Source organism: Dendrobates tinctorius, unplaced genomic scaffold (genome assembly GCF_039654945.1).
Source record: "Dendrobates tinctorius isolate UK_male_01 unplaced genomic scaffold, ASM3965494v1 ptg000028l, whole genome shotgun sequence".
Taxonomy (NCBI): Eukaryota; Metazoa; Chordata; class Amphibia; order Anura; family Dendrobatidae; genus Dendrobates; species Dendrobates tinctorius.
The window spans coordinates 11,869,179-11,886,361 of NW_027361696.1; the positions used below are offsets into that span (position 1 = coordinate 11,869,179).

Sequence of the window (17,183 nt, forward strand, 5' to 3'; positions counted from 1 at the left end):
CAGTGACCGCAGTCAGTGACCTCAGCACCACAGCCAGTGATCGCAGCTCCGCAGCCAGTGACCTCAGTCTCATCGCAGGGATGGCCGTTCTGAGAAGTACTGACCCCATTACCCTGGGACAATGGCACAAAGCATCTGCAGAGAGAATCAACAAGGACGGCACACTGCAGGTGGACGGGACCCCCGCTGTGAAGAGGTCCTCTCCTGGAAAAAGCCTTGGCCTCAACCTGAAGACCCTGATGTACCTGGGAGGTGTGGACCGTTCTGTGAGCCTCCCCTCCGCCATCAACGTCACACAGCCTTATCAGGGCTGCATCGGAGAAGTGAGTACACAGGGCTCCCCTGTAACAATTCAGGGTGGGGTGGTCCCTGGACATTGTGGTGGTCTCGACCCCGGGGTCTTGGTTCTGATTGTGGTTTTTAATGTATTTTTTTAGGTTTCCATCAATGGCAAAAAAGTGGACGTTTCCTACAGCTTTGTAGAAAGCCACAGTGTGAGTCAGTGCTACGACCGCTCTCCCTGCGAACGTATGCCCTGTCTGCACAGAGGCCGCTGCATGGCAACGGGCGACTCCAATTACCAGTGCCAGTGCCGCCCTGGCTTTACAGGTGAGCGCATGAACCCGAAGTAACAAATTTTTCTTTACTATTGTTTGCCCACCAATTTGCCTGGATTATGACCCACAACTTTTGGTTTCACTTTCAGTTCCGGTTTGGAACTTGCAGCTCTCTGGCGCCCCCCTTACCCTCAGGTCAGTCAGGGAACTGCACCTAGGATAAGTAGTCGCCGGAAGGGTTGCCTTGTCGCGTACTGGCTATCGGGCACTCTGCAGTGAGGGCGGTGTGTATATCACCAGTCTCAGGCAGGAAATACACACATAAACCTCCGATCCATCACTGCCAGGGTTTCCCAATACCACCAGGACACTTTGCTGCTATCAGCCCCTCGTTCGATACTAAAGACTATATCGGGTCAGGAGCCAACCCAAACGGTAGCGTATTTTAGCGCGGAGTACGTGCCGGTTCAATCATAGAGCAAAAAGAATGAAGCTAGTAAATTTATAAGTTGACTCCAAAATTATAGGCCGTGTTTGCAAAAATACAAAGATATTACAAAGGAGACAAAAATACTGTGTGTACAACAGTTGCAAATAAAAGGGATTAACATGAGACTATGGATCTGAGTCACAGATCTGACGTGTTGATAAAGGGGAGGAGGGCCATCCCAGGAAAAAGGGTCCGTCAGCACAGCGTCTTGATAGCTGGCCCTCCAGGCATCCGGCAACCCCCCAAATGAGCGTCTCAGCTTCATCCTTTTCTCTTGCTGACCTCACTAGGTGTGCTGAGCCAGGGGATATACACCCCTTTTTTGAAAGTTATTACAGCTTTTATTTGCCATATCTCTGGCCAGGAGGCTCATAGAGTGACACCAGGGGTATCATATTTTCTTTTACAAAATTATCTTTCGTTTGAGACCAAATATGATATGTATGTGGGCTACGGAGTGGCAGAAACTGTTTTTCTGGCTTCTTAATGACCCTAGAAGTTGCAATATGTTGCGGTGTGTAGCCTAAATTCTACCGGTTCTGAAAATATGTGTTTGCTGTCTCTAGGATAAATGTGCGTTATTACAATTTGAGTTTGAACAGACAAATGATCATGTGGTTGGAACAAAACCACATTTGACTGGTCGGGAGCAATAAAAGAAGACCAACAGCTGAAAGGAGGGGGAGTGAGGGGGAAGGTGGTTAGTATTTCATACAGGCCGAGAGAGGGGGGCTGGAAGCTGTGAGGGGGATTGTTTGTGAGCTTGTCATTCACAAACCAAGGAAAGACAGCAGGCAGCTCTGGATGGGTACTTTGGTTATTTAGGAAACACTCATATTTTCCTGACACCCGAATGTAAATGTGCACCATGTGGGGTGGTGACGTCTCCGGAAATCAGCAGCCAGCGAGCGTCCAGCTGTGGTAGGACAAGGCCAGGAATGGCTGCGGACAGTCTACAGGGGCCACCACCATCCAACCGTCCAGAATAATGATGACGACTAATCCCCGGAGGGAAACAATGTAAAAGGATTCTCTCTCATCTCACAGGTCACCGGTGTGAAACACCTGAGGATCGCTGCCAGATCCACAATATCTGCACCAATGGTGGCTCCTGCAAGGAGAACAGATGTCACTGCCCAGAAGGCTTCTCAGGAGTGTACTGTGAGCAAGGTGAGGCCGTCCGTTCACCATCCGACAGGGGTAGTCACACAGTCCAGACCCCGCACAGTACTGTACTGCCGGCACGTACCGCTGCCCAGGACTGTCAGCTCCCACATGGCAGTAAAACGTCTCCACCAATGGAAACATGACAGGGCCTGTCTTGAGCACAGCTGCTCAGATCCTCACAGCCATATTGTCCTCACCCCCTGTCCTCGCTCCTCCACACACTCCCTCGCCTGTCACGCCTGCCTTCACACACTCGCTCGTCCCGCCGCACACACCCGCCTTTCCCCTCTGCACATGCTGGCCCCTCCATATACGCTCACTCGGCCCTCCGCATATGCTCGCTCGCCCTTCTGCACAGGCTCGCCCCTCCGCAAACGCTCACTCCTCTGCACACGCTCACCCGCCCCTCCACACACGCTCGCCCGCCCCTCCACACACGCTCGCCCGCCCCTCTGCACACTCGCCCCTCCTCACACTCTCACCCTGTCGCACACTCGCCTCTCCGCACACGCCCGCCCCTCCACACATGCTTGCTCACCCCTCTGCACACTCCGCCGTTCTGCACACTCCCGCCCTTCTGCACATACTTGCCAATCTGCACACACCCGCCCCTCTGTACACCCTCGCCCGTACCTCCGCACATGCTCACTTGCCCCTCCGCACACACTCGCCGGCCCCTGCGGTGGACACAGCCTGTCGGTATTTAGGAGCTCGGCTTTGCCTGTGTCACTGTGGTAATCGGCTTATTTGCACTTGTACAGGAGCAGTATCGACAAATCTGGATGATGGCGTGCACGAAGGGAGTGGGGGGAACGGTATTGTATCCCGGATTTCTTTTCATTTTCCTCTTTTTCCGTGGTTTCATTCATTGTGATTTGGGACATTAGTTCTGGCAGCATTCGCCATCTTCTGGGCCACCAGGAGCGAGCGGCCTTCTGCTGGGGCTTGTAGTGCAGGTGTCTGGCAGAGGGTTACCCTCTGCCAGTTCAGATCTTTTTATTTCCAACCTCTGATCTTTATTTTTGGTTCTCCCGGCCTTCTCGTTGACTGGCTGTTCCCTCCACCACTTCATCCAATGAGATGCTGTTGTTTCTGCTTCTTTTGCAGATGCTCCGGGGGTTTACGGATCCTTCTTTTCCGGGGACTCTTACATTACTCTTCCGAGGCAGACCTTCCCCAGAAGGTAGGAGAGACTGGAAGCCGGGGGGCTGGGGTGTGATGACTTTTACATCTTTCATCTTTGCTGCTTCTTCCAGCCGGCCGGACTCCCCAGAAACCATAGAGTTGGAGCTGCGGACCATGTCTGCGGACGGCGCCATCTTGTGGCAGGGAATGGTGAGTGGAATTACTATGTTCTGTTATGTGAGGAAACACAATTCAGGGGTGTACTTAGTTATTCTCATGACAGCAGTATCACCTAAGAACACCGGTGCTCACTTGTATGATTACAGAATTTGCAGATTTTTATTCCGCGCTCTTCCGATAACGATTGTGTGACGCGTTTTGGTTTGTCAGAAGCCTCTGCCAGGTCACCATCACACACAGGGAGTTTATCGGGGTCCACAGGGTGTAGAACAGGCGGCTCCCTATAGCAACTACTTCTGTACCAGATAAAGCCTCATTCATAGGGAGCCGTTCACACTGTAAAATGTAAGACACAGAGCCAGGAGCATAAAGATCCATCTATAGAGACAGTGTCTGCGGTGTGACCTTGGCTGTTTATTATCAGACATATGATACAGGTGACTGACACAATGTCGGAGCAATGATTGTAATACAGTAGGTACAGAAAGTATTCAGACCCCTTTAAATTTTTCACTCTTTATTAAAAGAACTGAAATGTAGAAATTTTTGAAAATTTATTAAAAAAGAAAAACTGAAATATCACATGGTCATAAGTATTCAGACCCTTTACTCAGTATTGAGTAGAAGCACCCTTTTGAGCTAGTACAGCCATGAGTTTTGTTGGGAATGATGCAACAAGTTTTTCACACCTGGAATCGGGGATCCTCTGCCATTTTTCCTCTCCAGTTCCGTCAGGTTGGATAGTGAATGTTGGTGGACAGCCATTTTCAGGTCTCTCCAGAGATGCTCAATTGGGTTTAGGTCAGGTCTCTGGCTGGGCCAGTCAGGAATGGTCACAGAGTTCTTCTGAAGCCACTTCTTTAGTATTTTAGCGGAGTGCTTAGGGTCATTGTCTTGTTGGAAGGTGAACTTTCGGCCAAGTCTGAGGTCCAGACCACTCTGGAAGAGGTTTTAATCCAGGATATCTCTGTATTTGGCTGCATTCATGTTTCCTTCAATGGAAACCAATCGTCCTGTCCCTGCAGCTGAAAAACACCCCCCATAGCATGATGCTGCCACCACCATGTTTCACTGTTGGGATTTGTCAGGAATTTTTAGGGATATAAGCCAACTTTTTTTTTTAATTTGTTAAACAGCAACAAACAAACAAACATATTTGGTACATAACCAGTGTAATGTATACAGGTTCATTATGGTAAAACAACAAGCTTGCAATATGAGCTATTTGTACAGACTTCAATCACACAGATCCTCACTCAATTGCGAGGCCTATGGACAATTAAGGGGTAATTAAAAAGAAAAGAAGAAAAGGTGTCATTGTTCGTTATTCTATATGTTTGGCTATGCATAGCTCAAAGTGATACATTACATTCAACATATTGATCATAAAGCTAAAACTACTACTATCCTGCCGCCATAAACAACCTCCACAATGCTAATGACATTATGAAACTATGAAGTGTGAATTAATGTATTCTTCACTACAGCCATTATGATGGTATCAAACTATTGTCTACATGGTGACTTAGTAAGGTGAGAAGTATTCCACACTTCCCAAATCTTATTGAACTTTCCCAGGCAACCCCTATTTTGATACATTGTCTGCTCGTAAGGTATAACTGAATTCACCAACTCAATCCAAGCTCTAAGAGATGGATGTGCATTACCCATCCAACGCAAGGCCAATATTTTCCTGGCTAAGAAATGTCTCACGTAGGAAAATTTTAACATGGTGCCCCCAAATCTCTTCCTCTAGTACACCAAACAGACACACCAATAAGTTAAGAGGAACAGGAGTGCAAATAAGGGAGGTCAACAATGAAGTTACCTCTTTCCAGAAGGATAGGATAATTGGGCACCCCCATACCATATGTATAAAACCCGCATCTTGGGCATTCTGAAGATTGAGACCACCCCATTCTAAATAATTGCAACGGAGTCAGATAAGACTGGTGTACTATATATAGTTGAGTCATCCTGTTATTAGCCGACGGAGACACCTTGGGTTGGAGATTCAAGAATCTCTTCCCAATCCTCATCTTGAATGTCAGAGATGAGAGATTTCCATTTCCCTCTTATTGTCAGTGAAACTGAATCGGTACCCACGGCCAACATATATGTATATAAAGCAGAAATAAAGCCCTGTGACTTAAGAATCCCTATTAACGGGAAGGACAATAGTTGCATAAGTTTGATTGAATTGCTGATCTAAGCTGTAGATAGCGAAAAAATTGGGACCTCGGGATACTATATTTGGTTTGTATTTGTTCAAAGGACATTAGGACATTGTATTCGTATAGCTCATTGACCGAGGAGATGTTATGTGAGACCCAGAATTGAGTAGGTGGGTGATTTAATAACATTGGAAAATAAGTATTATTCCATAATGGCATTTCAGCTATGATGTCATCAAAACAAACCACTTGTTTAAATTGTCTCCAGACCGACCTAGCCAAACGAAGCAGGGGTAATAATCCAGAGACATTAGGTTTATCTATTTCTAAAAATCCCAACAAGCAGTTGGTCCCTGCAACATGGGCCAAATGGCTCTCCGAGTTGGGTAGATAATTATTGAGCATCCATTCACTCAAGGCTCTGATCTGCCCAGCCAAATAATATAAAAATAAATCCGGCAGCGCCGCTCCCCCCATCTGTCTAGACCTATGTAAGGTGGACAGTTTGAGTTTAGGTCTGGTCTTTCCCCATATAAAGGATGAGGTCAATGAATTTAGAGCTGAGAGAAAGGATTTAAGGATCAATACTGCACTATGTTGGAGGGAATAATTAAGCTTTGGGAGTAGGATCATTTTAATTAAGTTAATACGTCCAGAGACAGATAATGGTAGTTTGCTCGAAATAGCAAATTTGAGCTTGACAGGTTCCAACAGCGGGAGAATATTGAGTTGTAAATGAAGTTTACTCTTTTTTGGGATATTTATTCCCAGGTATTTAAAATTAGTTACAATAGGCAGTGGAGATAACGTTTCAAGGTGACCTATTGGACCGTGGAAGAGAGGCGTTAAAGTGGATTTATCCCAGTTTATATAGAATCCCGAATAATTACTAAATTTGTCTATTGTGGCAATCACATATAGCAACGTTTCTTCTGTGTTATCCATGAATATCACCATGTAGTCAGCATATAAGCCAATGGTGTCCAAACGACCCGCTATATCTATACCCTTAATGACCGGAGTGGATCTTATACGTATCGCCAGTGCTTCGATCACGAGAGCAAAGAGGGCTGGGGAGAGGGGACACCCCTGACGTGTTCCCCTTGCCAAAGAGAATGATTCGGATATATATGTAGAGTTATTTATTATTATTCGGGCTTTTGGCTTCATATACATTGCGCCAATCCACTTCCGAAATTTAGAACCAAAACCATATTTTTGTAAACATACGGATAAGAAGGACCACTCAAGGGAGTCAAAGGCCTTAGTTGCATCTAACGAGGCCAAGGCCCACTTATTATCTGGCACCAGGGAGCTGTACTGAACCACGGACTGAACTCTCCTAATATTAATAGACGTATTCTTCCCTGGCATAAAATCGGTCTGGTCTGGATGTATTATTTCAGGTATCACCGAATTCAGTCTAGTGGCCAGGATCTTAGTGAAGATCTTATAGTCCACATTTACCAGTGACATGGGATGATATGATCCACAGTCAAGGGGGTCTTTCCCCTCTTTCTTAAGAATTATTATATTTGCCTCATAAAAGGAGTCTGGTAGAGAGCCTCTCTCCCAAGTTTCCCAAAACATCTTTAGGAGGAGTGGCTCCAAAACATCCCAGTACTTCCTGTACATTTCTATGGGAAACCCATCCGGCCCAGGTGCTTTCCCAGAGGCTAGATCCGCAATAGCTCCATTTATTTCCTCTATAGTACAGTCTGTATCCAGAAAGGCTTGTTGAGTAGGGCCTAACATGGGAAACTCCACATCTGATAAGTATTCAAGACATTCCAAAGCGCTGAAACTACCTCTGGAGCTATATAATGTTTTATAGTAATCATGGAAATATTGGATTATGTCATCAGTTGTGGTTATTATCGAATTATCAGGCATTCGAATTTGAAGTATGGTATTAGATGTGTTGTGATGGCGTACTATAAATGCCAGTTGTTTGCTGGATTGATTCCCCAGTTCAAAATATGACTGACATTTAGATTTGGTATCCATATATTGAGTATATAATCTATAGGAGTTCAACCACTCAATTCTATTTTCATTTGTCTGGTTAGCTATATAAGTTGCCTCCGAATCCCTCAGGCGCCTCTCCATCTCATCATCCTCCCTTGATGTCGTCCGTTTAATATAAGAAATTGTAGAGGACAAACATCCCCTTAAATATGTCTTAAGGGCATCCCAGAACAAATTAATATTTTGGGGTTCAGGGTGAGATGAAATGAAGCAGTCCAACTGGTCCAGAGTCCTGTCATTGGGGCCTATCAATTTCAGCCAAAATAGGTTTAGCTTCCAAAATATACCGTGACTTTCCTGGCCAAATCTGAGTTAAAGTATTATTGGATTACGGTCTGAAATACCCCTGTTTCCATGCTCCACATCCCCCACCCACATCGCTAGGTTACTGGAATAAAATATATAGTCTAAACAGGATAAAGTGCGTCAAATGGATGAGTGACAGGTATGTTCTCTAACCTCAGGATGACGCATCCTCCACAGATCCACCCAACCGCTACCCCTCATGAGTAATTATAACGGGGATGGAGAGGGAGTGGCCTCGAAGACCCCATGATCCAGTCTAAAGGCCCCGTCACACATAGCGACTCACCAGCGATCCCGACAATGATATCAACGTGTCAGGATCGCTGGTGAGTCGCTACATGATCGCTGGTGAGCTGTCAAACAGACAGCTTCACCAGCAATGCCGAGTGCGCGGCGTCGCTGTGTACTTTAGTTACCAGCGTGCTGATGCAGGGAGCTGGTAACTGAGGTACACATCGGGTTTCTAAGGGACGTGCGTCACTTAGAAACCCGATGTGTACCTTAGTTACCAGCTCCCTGCATCAGCGCGCTGGTAACTAAGGTACACATCGGGTTTCTAAGTGACGCACTTCCCTTAGATACCCGATCTGTACGTTAGTTACCAGCTGATCGCCGGTCTCCCGCCTGTCACATGCAGCGATGCGTGCTGGCCAGCGGGAGGCCAGCGATTAAAGAAAAGTCCAGGGCTTTCCAAGAGCGATCAGCGATACCGGCAGGGGGGCCGGTCGCTGATCGCTGTCACACACAGCGATCTCGCTGGTGAAATCGCTGTTGTGTCACAAAACTTGTGAATCAGCAGCGATCTCACTAGCGAGATCGCTATGTGTGACGGGGCCCTTAGTCTATTGAGACAATTATCCATAACAAGATTAAAATCTCCCATGCACATGACTAATGCATCCGGATAATTTAGGGCAAAGCTTACCGCCTTTTTAATAACTGACAAATTGGCCGGGGGTGGGTTATAAACACACATTACGTAGTTTTTCATATTTACCGATGCACGCACAAAAACAAAACGTCCCTCAGGGTCTTTCCGAGCTTCCTTAACTTCCCATCTAATGTCCTTGTGGATTAACAAGGACACCTCTCTAGAGAAACTAGTATGAAATGCATGTATAGACCATTGTACCCATAGTTTCTGCACATAACGGGCCGAATCCCTGGTCAGATGTGTCTCAACCTGGGCCACAATGTGAGGGTGGTGACGCTTAATCTGGGAAAATAATTTAACTCTCTTTTGGGGGGATTTGACTGAGGCCTCTCTCATTCCAGGTCATACTTATTACTTCAGATCCCAAGTTCCCCTATCCAGATGTGATATACAGTGGGGAAAAAAAGTATTTAGTCAGTCAGCAATAGTGCAAGTTCCACCACTTAAAAAGATGAGAGGCGTCTGTAATTTACATCATAGGTAGACCTCAACTATGGGAGACAAACTGAGAAAAAAAAATCCAGAAAATCACATTGTCTGTTTTTTTTTCATTTTATTTGCATATTATGGTGGAAAATAAGTATTTGGTCAGAAACAAGCAATCAAGATTTCTGGCTCTCACAGACCTGTAACTTCTTCTTTAAGAGTCTCCTCTTTCCTCCACTCATTACCTGTAGTAATGGCACCTGTTTAAACTTGTTATCAGTATAAAAAGACACCTGTGCACACCCTCAAACAGTCTGACTCCAAACTCCACTATGGTGAAGATCAAAGAGCTGTCAAAGGACACCAGAAACAAAATTGTAGCCCTGCACCAGGCTGGGAAGACTGAATCTGCAATAGCCAACCAGCTTGGAGTGAAGAAATCAACTGTGGGAGCAATAATTAGAAAATGGAAGACATACAAGACCACTGATAATCTCCCTCGATCTGGTGCTCCACGCAAAATCCCACCCCGTGGGGTCAGAATGATCACAAGAACGGTGAGCAAAAATCCCAGAACCACGCGGGGGGACCTAGTGAATGAACTGCAGAGAGCTGGGACCAATGTAACAAGGCCTACCATAAGTAACACACTACGCCACCATGGACTCAGATCCTGCAGTGCCAGACGTGTCCCACTGCTTAAGCCTGTACATGTCCGGGCCCGTCTGAAGTTTGCTAGAGAGCATTTGGATGATCCAGAGGAGTTTTGGGAGAATGTCCTATGGTCTGATGAAACCAAACTGGAACTGTTTGGTAGAAACACAACTTGTCGTGTTTGGAGGAAAAAGAATACTGAGTTGCATCCATCAAACACCATACCTACTGTAAAGCATGGTGGTGGAAACATCATGCTTTGGGGCTGTTTCTCTGCAAAGGGGCCAGGACGACTGATCCGGGTACATGAAAGAATGAATGGGGCCATGTATCGTGAGATTTTGAGTGCAAACCTCCTTCCATCAGCAAGGGCATTGAAGATGAAACGTGGCTGGGTCTTTCAACATGACAATGATCCAAAGCACACCGCCAGGGCAACGAAGGAGTGGCTTCGTAAGAACCATTTCAAGGTCCTGGAGTGGCCTAGCCAGTCTCCAGATCTCAACCCTATAGAAAACCTTTGGAGGGAGTTGAAAGTCCGTGTTGCCAAGCGAAAAGCCAAAAACATCACTGCTCTAGAGGAGATCTGCATGGAGGAATGGGCCAACATACCAACAACAGTGTGTGGCAACCTTGTGAAGACTTACAGAAAACGTTTGACCTCTGTCATTGCCAACAAAGGATATATCACAAAGTATTGAGATGAAATTTTGTTTCTGACCAAATACTTATTTTCCACCATAATATGCAAATAAAATGAAAAAAAAAAACCAGACAATGTGATTTTCTGGATTTTTTTTTCTCAGTTTGTCTCCCATAGTTGAGGTCTACCTATGATGTAAATTACAGACGCCTCTCATCTTTTTAAGTGGTGGAACTTGCACTATTGCTGACTGACTAAATACTTTTTTTCCCCACTGTAATAAACTTTAGAGATAGCATAATTGATGTTCTGGCAGCAGCATCTATATATACCTTAACAAACCATACTAAAACAAAAAAACAAAGTAAGATGCAAAAAGGAGCACAATCTCATGCTCCTGTTTCAGTCCCAAAAAAAGGGTACCATCACTGAACACAGTGTCCGGTATGATTGGACGCTGGCGGAAAGAGCTCCTATCTTTACAGATATCAAGAAGTTCTATTTCCCCATGCACCCGTGTAGGGATAACAGTAGATAAATCAGGGTAACTTTCCATTCGCTCAGACCACAGCCACTCCACGGCCTCCGCTGGGGTTGTACAAAATATGGAGGAACCTTCATAAACAATTCGAAGTCGAGCTGGGTAATTCATTGAATATAGAATATTCCTTTCTCTAAGTTGTTTCTTGATCTCCATAAATTGAGCCCGATGCTTCTGCAACGCCATAGAAAAATCTGGAAAAATTGAAATTGTGGTGTTGTTGAATTTAATGGGACTTTTTTGCCTTGCCATACGGAGGATAGTGTCTCTGTCTTTGCAATTGAGGAGGCGCGCCAAAAAGGGTTGTGACGACTACCCGGGGGAAGAGATTTTGTAGGTACCCTATGGGCCCTCTCCACGGAAAAAGTTGGACAGATCTCACTTCCCAATGTGTCTCTGAGCCATCCTTCAAAGAATTGCTTCGGTCGCTGACCTTCCAAGTGCTTTGGTAATCCAATAATTCGGATGTTGTTCCGACGCATTCTGTTCTCTAGGTCTTCCACCTTTTGCCTCCAGGTATTTATGGAGCCAGCTACCTTTGACAACTTAGTTTCCATAGGTGCAAGATTATCTTCCAGGCTGGTTTCGACTTCAGATAAGCTCCCCTTCATGTCTTGCATATCCTGCCGAAGACGCCCCACTTCCTAATGCACCTCCTCTATTTTCCTCCAACAAGAATGTTCATTGGGCAGCACGGTGGCTCAGTGGTTAGCGCTGCAGCCTTGCAGCACTGGGGTCCTGGGTTCGAATCCTACCAAGGACAACATCTGCAAGGAGTTTCTATGTTCTCCCCGTGTTTGCGTGGGTTTCCTCCGGGCACTCCGGTTTCCTCCCACACTCCAAAAACATACTGATAGGGAATTTAGATTGTGAGCCCCATCGGGGACAGTGATGAAAATGTGTGCAAACTGTGAAGCGCTGCGGAATATGTTAGCGCTATATAAAAATAAAGATTATTATATTATTATTATTAGTTAGAGATATGGCTTGCATTAATTGTTTAGATGCTTGTTTTATGGTCAGATCTTCTTGATCACCACCCTTCTTCGCCGTCAGAAGCGCGGTTTTTACGTTGATCTGCAGCTTTAACACTTGATGGAGCATTTCTGTTGGACCTTGAGTTATCAGAGGGGTCAGGTCTTGCATACTCCTTTAGCTTTTCAGCCGCCTCTGAGCTCTTTGATCGGTTCATAATTAACGTTTATGAGAAACAACTAGCTGGTCAAGTATATTTCCCCCCCTTCCCCTACTTGTAGCAGCTTTTTTATAGAGTGGAAGCACTGATTTCTTGGTTTACTAAAGGGCATGTCACACTAAGAGATATCGCTAGCGATATCGCTATAACTAGTGACGTTATAGCGATATTGCTAGCGATATCTCTGTGTCCGATACTTACCTACGACCGGCTCCCCCGCTGATTATCGCTGATCGCGCGAGAACGTTCAGGACTGTTTCTCGTCGTCAGCTTCCTGTGGCGCTTCCTGCTGTGAGGACGAGCGACGCGTGGAGCCGGGCGGGAGGACGCAGGATCGCCTAGTGTGACAGGTAAGTAACGATCCCCGTCCCCAGCGATGTCGCTAGTGAGATCTGCCTGTGTGGCAGCTCACTAGCGACCACTTAGCGATGTACCAGCGATCCTGACCGCGTCATATCGCTGGTCGGGATCGCTGGTACATCGCTAAGTGTGACAGTACCTTAATGCAAAGTAATACAGCCAGTTTGTTTGATCTGCTGTGCAGATCCCTTCCAGATAAGATATGGTGCACTGTCAGCAAGCTGCTACATCCTCTATAAAGGTACTGTCACACTTAGCGGTATCGCTAGCAATATCGCTATAACTTGTGACGTTATAGCGATATTGCTAGCGATATCGCTGTGTCTGATACTTACCTACGACCCGCTCCCCTGCTGCTTATCGCTGATCGCGCGAGAACGTCCAGGACCGTTTCTCGTCGTCAGCTTCCTGCTGGGCCTCCTGTGGAGCGACGAGCGTGGAGCCGGGCGGGAGGACGTCAGGATCGCCTAGTGTGACAGGTAAGTAGCGACCCCCGACCCCTGTGATGTCGCTGGTGAGATCTGCCTGTGTGGCAGCTCACTAGTGACCACTTAGCGATGTACAAGCGATCCTGACCGCGTCATATCGCTGGTCGGGATCGCTGGTGCATCGCTAAGTGTGACAGTACCTTAACTCCAGCCATGGGGAGCAGGGAGAAGTGAAAGTGAAAGCACAAAGCTGTCAGCACTGGTCTATCATACTACTTCACTAGCAGTTGTTCTACCCACTGCGACTTCAGTTTGTGTGCAATGAAAGCTTACTGTAAGGCTAAGTGCCCACGTTGCAGAAATGCTGCGGAAATGTCCGCAGCATTTCCGCAACTCCCTGCCTCGGGTACATCGCATGCGGAATTCGCATGCGCTTTCCCGCAAAACACAAGCATTTTGCAATCGTTTTTAGCTTGCAGAATGCTTGCTCTTTCCAAGCGATTTGAAGCATGGCTTGGAAATATGATTGACAGGTTGGTCACACTTGTCAAGCATAGTGCTTGACAAGTGTGACCAACTTTTTACTATTGATGCTGCCTATGGTGCATCAATAGTAAAAGATAGAATGGTAAAAACATAGCTCCCAAGCGTCCCGATTCCCGCGGGACAGTCCCGGTTCCCGCGGGACAGTCCCGGTTTTGACACGCCTTTCCCGCGTCCCGCCCGGGACGGTATTTTTCCCGCATTGCACTGAGCCGCCACGCCCCCATCCACCGACGCCATGCTCGCCGTCCCAGATAGACGCACCGCAGTCTGCAATGATGTGGCTGGGCTGTGTGTGTTCTGTCTGTGCGCAGAGGACCTGTGAGAGGGAAGGAGTCAGGGGTCACATGATCAGGCCCCTCTATGTCTATGTGGCTGGGCTGTGTGTGTTCTGTGCGCACAGGATCTGTGAGAGGGGAGGAGTCAGGGGTCACATGATCAGGGGCTGTGTCTGCCTCCATGTCTGTCTGCACTCTGCAGGAGTCAGGTCTGCTGTGCTGGTTGTCATGTTGGATGAGGTAAAGTTTCTGAGTGGGGTCAGGAGAGGTGTACAGTGTGGATGTAGCAGAGCCGTGTGTGTACGAGGTGTACGGAGCAGAGCCACGTGTGTACAAGGTGTACGGAGCAGAGCTGGGTGTGTGTACGAGGTGTACGGAGCAGAGCCGGGTGTGTGTACGAGGTGTACGGAGCAGAGCCACGCGTGTACGGAGTGGAGCCCCATGCGTATGAGGTGTACAGAGCGGAGGTGTGCGTGTACAAGGTGTACGGAGCCATGTGAGTACGAGGTGTACGGAGCGGAGCCGCATGTGTACGAGGTATACAGAATGCAGCCGCATGTGTACGAGGTGTACAGAGCGGAACAGCGCGTGTACGGGTCGTATGGAGCGGAGCCGCGTGTGTACGAGGTGTACGGAGCGGAGCCATGCGTGTACGGAGCAGAGTCGTGTGTGTAGTCGGTGTACGGAGCGGAGGCACGTGTGTACTTGGTGTATGGAGCGGAGCCGTGTGTGTATGAGGTATGCGGAGCCGTGTGTGTGCGGATTGGAGCCGTATGTGTACTGGATGTACGGAGCGGAGCCAAGTGTGTACAAGGCATACAAAGTGGGCGTTTCCCACGGACACAGGGAGTACACGGCGGAGCCCCAAGGAGCACTTTAAAACTCGCACATGACGTTCCACCGGAAGTGATGTGCTGGAAGCTGACCGGAAATTAGGTAATTTCATGAGGAGATTGTGACGGAACCAGGAATGCTTCAGATCCATCACCGTGTCCTCCTCTGACAGCGCGGAGAGCAGAATCACCTTGGAATCAGGGATGCCGGCCATGTGAGCGGATCATGATATGTCCTGCACCGGGAGGCTCAGGTGGGCACTTCAGTGGGAGTTGGGCTGCTATAGTATCTTTATAGAATCTTTATTTCTTTCTCTGTTTCTTTATTTCTCTGTTCTTTTTTTCTCTCTGTTTCTTTCTCATTCTCTGTTCTGTCTTTCCCTCTCTTTTTCTTTCTCTCTCTCTGTTCTTTCTCTCTCTAATCTTTCCTTTTTTCCTCTCTCTTTTCCTTCTTTCCCCTCTTTCTTTCTTTCCTCTCTTTTTCTTTCTTTCTCTCTGTACTTTCTTTACTTCTTTCTCTCCCTCTGTTCTTTCTCAGTCTCTGTCTGTGTTCTTTCTTTCCCCTCTTTCTTTCTCTTTATCTCTCGCTTCTTTTTCTTTCCCCTCTTTTTTCTTTCTTTCTTTTTTTTCCTTTGTTTTTCTCTCTCTCTATTCTTTCTTTCTTTCCCCTCTTTCTTTCTTTCGCTCTTCCTCTGTTCTTTTTTTCTGTCCCCTCTTTCTTTCTCTCTCTGTTATTTCTTTCCCCTCTTTCTTTCTTTCTTTCTATCTGTTCTCTCTCTCTCTCTCTTTGTTCTTTCTTTTTTCTTTTCCCTCTTTCTTTCTCTCTGTTCTTTTTTTCTCTCTGTGTTCTTTTTTTCTGTCCCCGCTTTTTTCTCTCTGTTCTTACTTTCTCTCTCTCTTTTTCTCTGTTCTTTCTTTATTTCCCCTTTCTTGCTTTCTCCTTTCTTTCTCTCTGTTCTTTCTTTCGCTCTCAGTTCTTTCTTTCCCCTCTTTCTTTCTCTCTGTTCTTTCTTTCTTTCTTTCTCTCTCTCGGTTTTCTTTCTTTTCCTTAGTACCAGTCAGTGTGCCCACAGTACCAGCCACTGTGCCCATAATGCCAGCCACTATGCCCCTAATAGCAGTCAGTGTGATCAGCAGTGCTAAATGGGTGTGACTGGGCGTGGACATGGGTGTGACTAATCGTGAAATGGGTTTGGTCGGGGCGTGGCCTAAAATTTGCGGCGCCGCAACCTGTGTCCCTCTTTCCCTTTTTCAAAAGTTGGGAGGTATGGTAAAAATAATTTAAAAAAATTAAAAAATATGGTTATTCTCACCTTCTGACGGCCCCCGATGTCCTTAGTGGCGCTTTTGGTACATTCCGTTCCCAGGGATGCTTTGCGCGAAGGACCTTTGTGACGTCACACTGGCGAGACCGCTACGTCATCTCAGGTGATTCACGCAATGCATCCCTGGGAACGGAAGATGCTGACAGAGTGGCTGAGAGGCGGGAGGACTCCGGGGGCCATCAGAGGGTGAGTATATCCCTATTTTTTATTTTACTTCTATTTTTACAGGATATGGTACCCAGGGCCTAGTGGAGAGTCTCCTCTCCTCCAGACCCTGGGTACCATCCGCACATTAAGCACTTACTATGCACATGGTGGGCATAGCCACATGCGTAAAGTGAGCGTTTCAATGCAATCCTATGGTGGTGGAATCGCCGCAATTTTGCAGAAATAATGGACATGCTGCCGATTTTACCGCTATGCGATTCCGCAGCGGGAAAATCCGCTGCATGGGCACAGCAACTGCAGAATCCCATAGGATTGCATGAAAATGCGTTTTTTAAGCGTTTCCGTGGCCGGAAAAACGTGGCGGAAACGCTTAAAAAACGCAACGTGGGCACATAACCTAAGAGTCCCACAAAAACCCCGGTATGTGGTCTGAAGTAGGGCATTGTCAGCAGATTTCCACGGCAACCACGGTCTCAGTCCCAAGCAGCAGAGATAAAAGTAAGGCTAGTTTCACACTAACGTATGGAGGAGCTGCGGAGGGATGCGTACTTCCTCCGTGAAGCTCCGCCCATGGTCGCACCTCCTCCGGTCAGCTCTGCCTCCGCTGGCATTCGGCCTGCGTACCCTATCTTTAGCATTAGGTACGCAGGCCGCGTCGATGTATGCAGATGCCTCCACATGCTTCGTTTTGACGGGGCGGCGACCTGCGCCGAACGCAAAGTGTTGCATTTTGGTGTGGTTGCCGCACCGTCAAAACGACGCATGCGGAGGCATCTGCATACATCGGCACGGCCTCTGTACCTATTTCTAAATATAGGGTACGCAGGC

The 17,183-nt window shown here is 47.1% G+C and overlaps 1 protein-coding gene across 6 annotated transcripts in view; it reads left to right on the forward strand.

Annotated features, from left to right (window-relative positions):
• HSPG2 (heparan sulfate proteoglycan 2) overlaps positions 1–17,183 on the forward strand; it is a 296,550-nt gene that overhangs the window by 254,195 nt on the left and 25,172 nt on the right. For 5 of the 6 annotated variants that reach the window (XM_073570126.1, XM_073570128.1, XM_073570129.1 and 2 more), the window contains 6 exons: positions 79–323; positions 438–609; positions 2,095–2,217; positions 2,976–3,029; positions 3,322–3,397; positions 3,471–3,549. In XM_073570126.1, coding sequence (XP_073426227.1) covers positions 79–323; positions 438–609; positions 2,095–2,217; positions 2,976–3,029; positions 3,322–3,397; positions 3,471–3,549 — 749 coding nt within the window. The remainder of the gene's footprint in view (positions 1–78; positions 324–437; positions 610–2,094; positions 2,218–2,975; positions 3,030–3,321; positions 3,398–3,470; positions 3,550–17,183) is intronic. The other variant, XM_073570127.1, reaches the window with a different exon arrangement.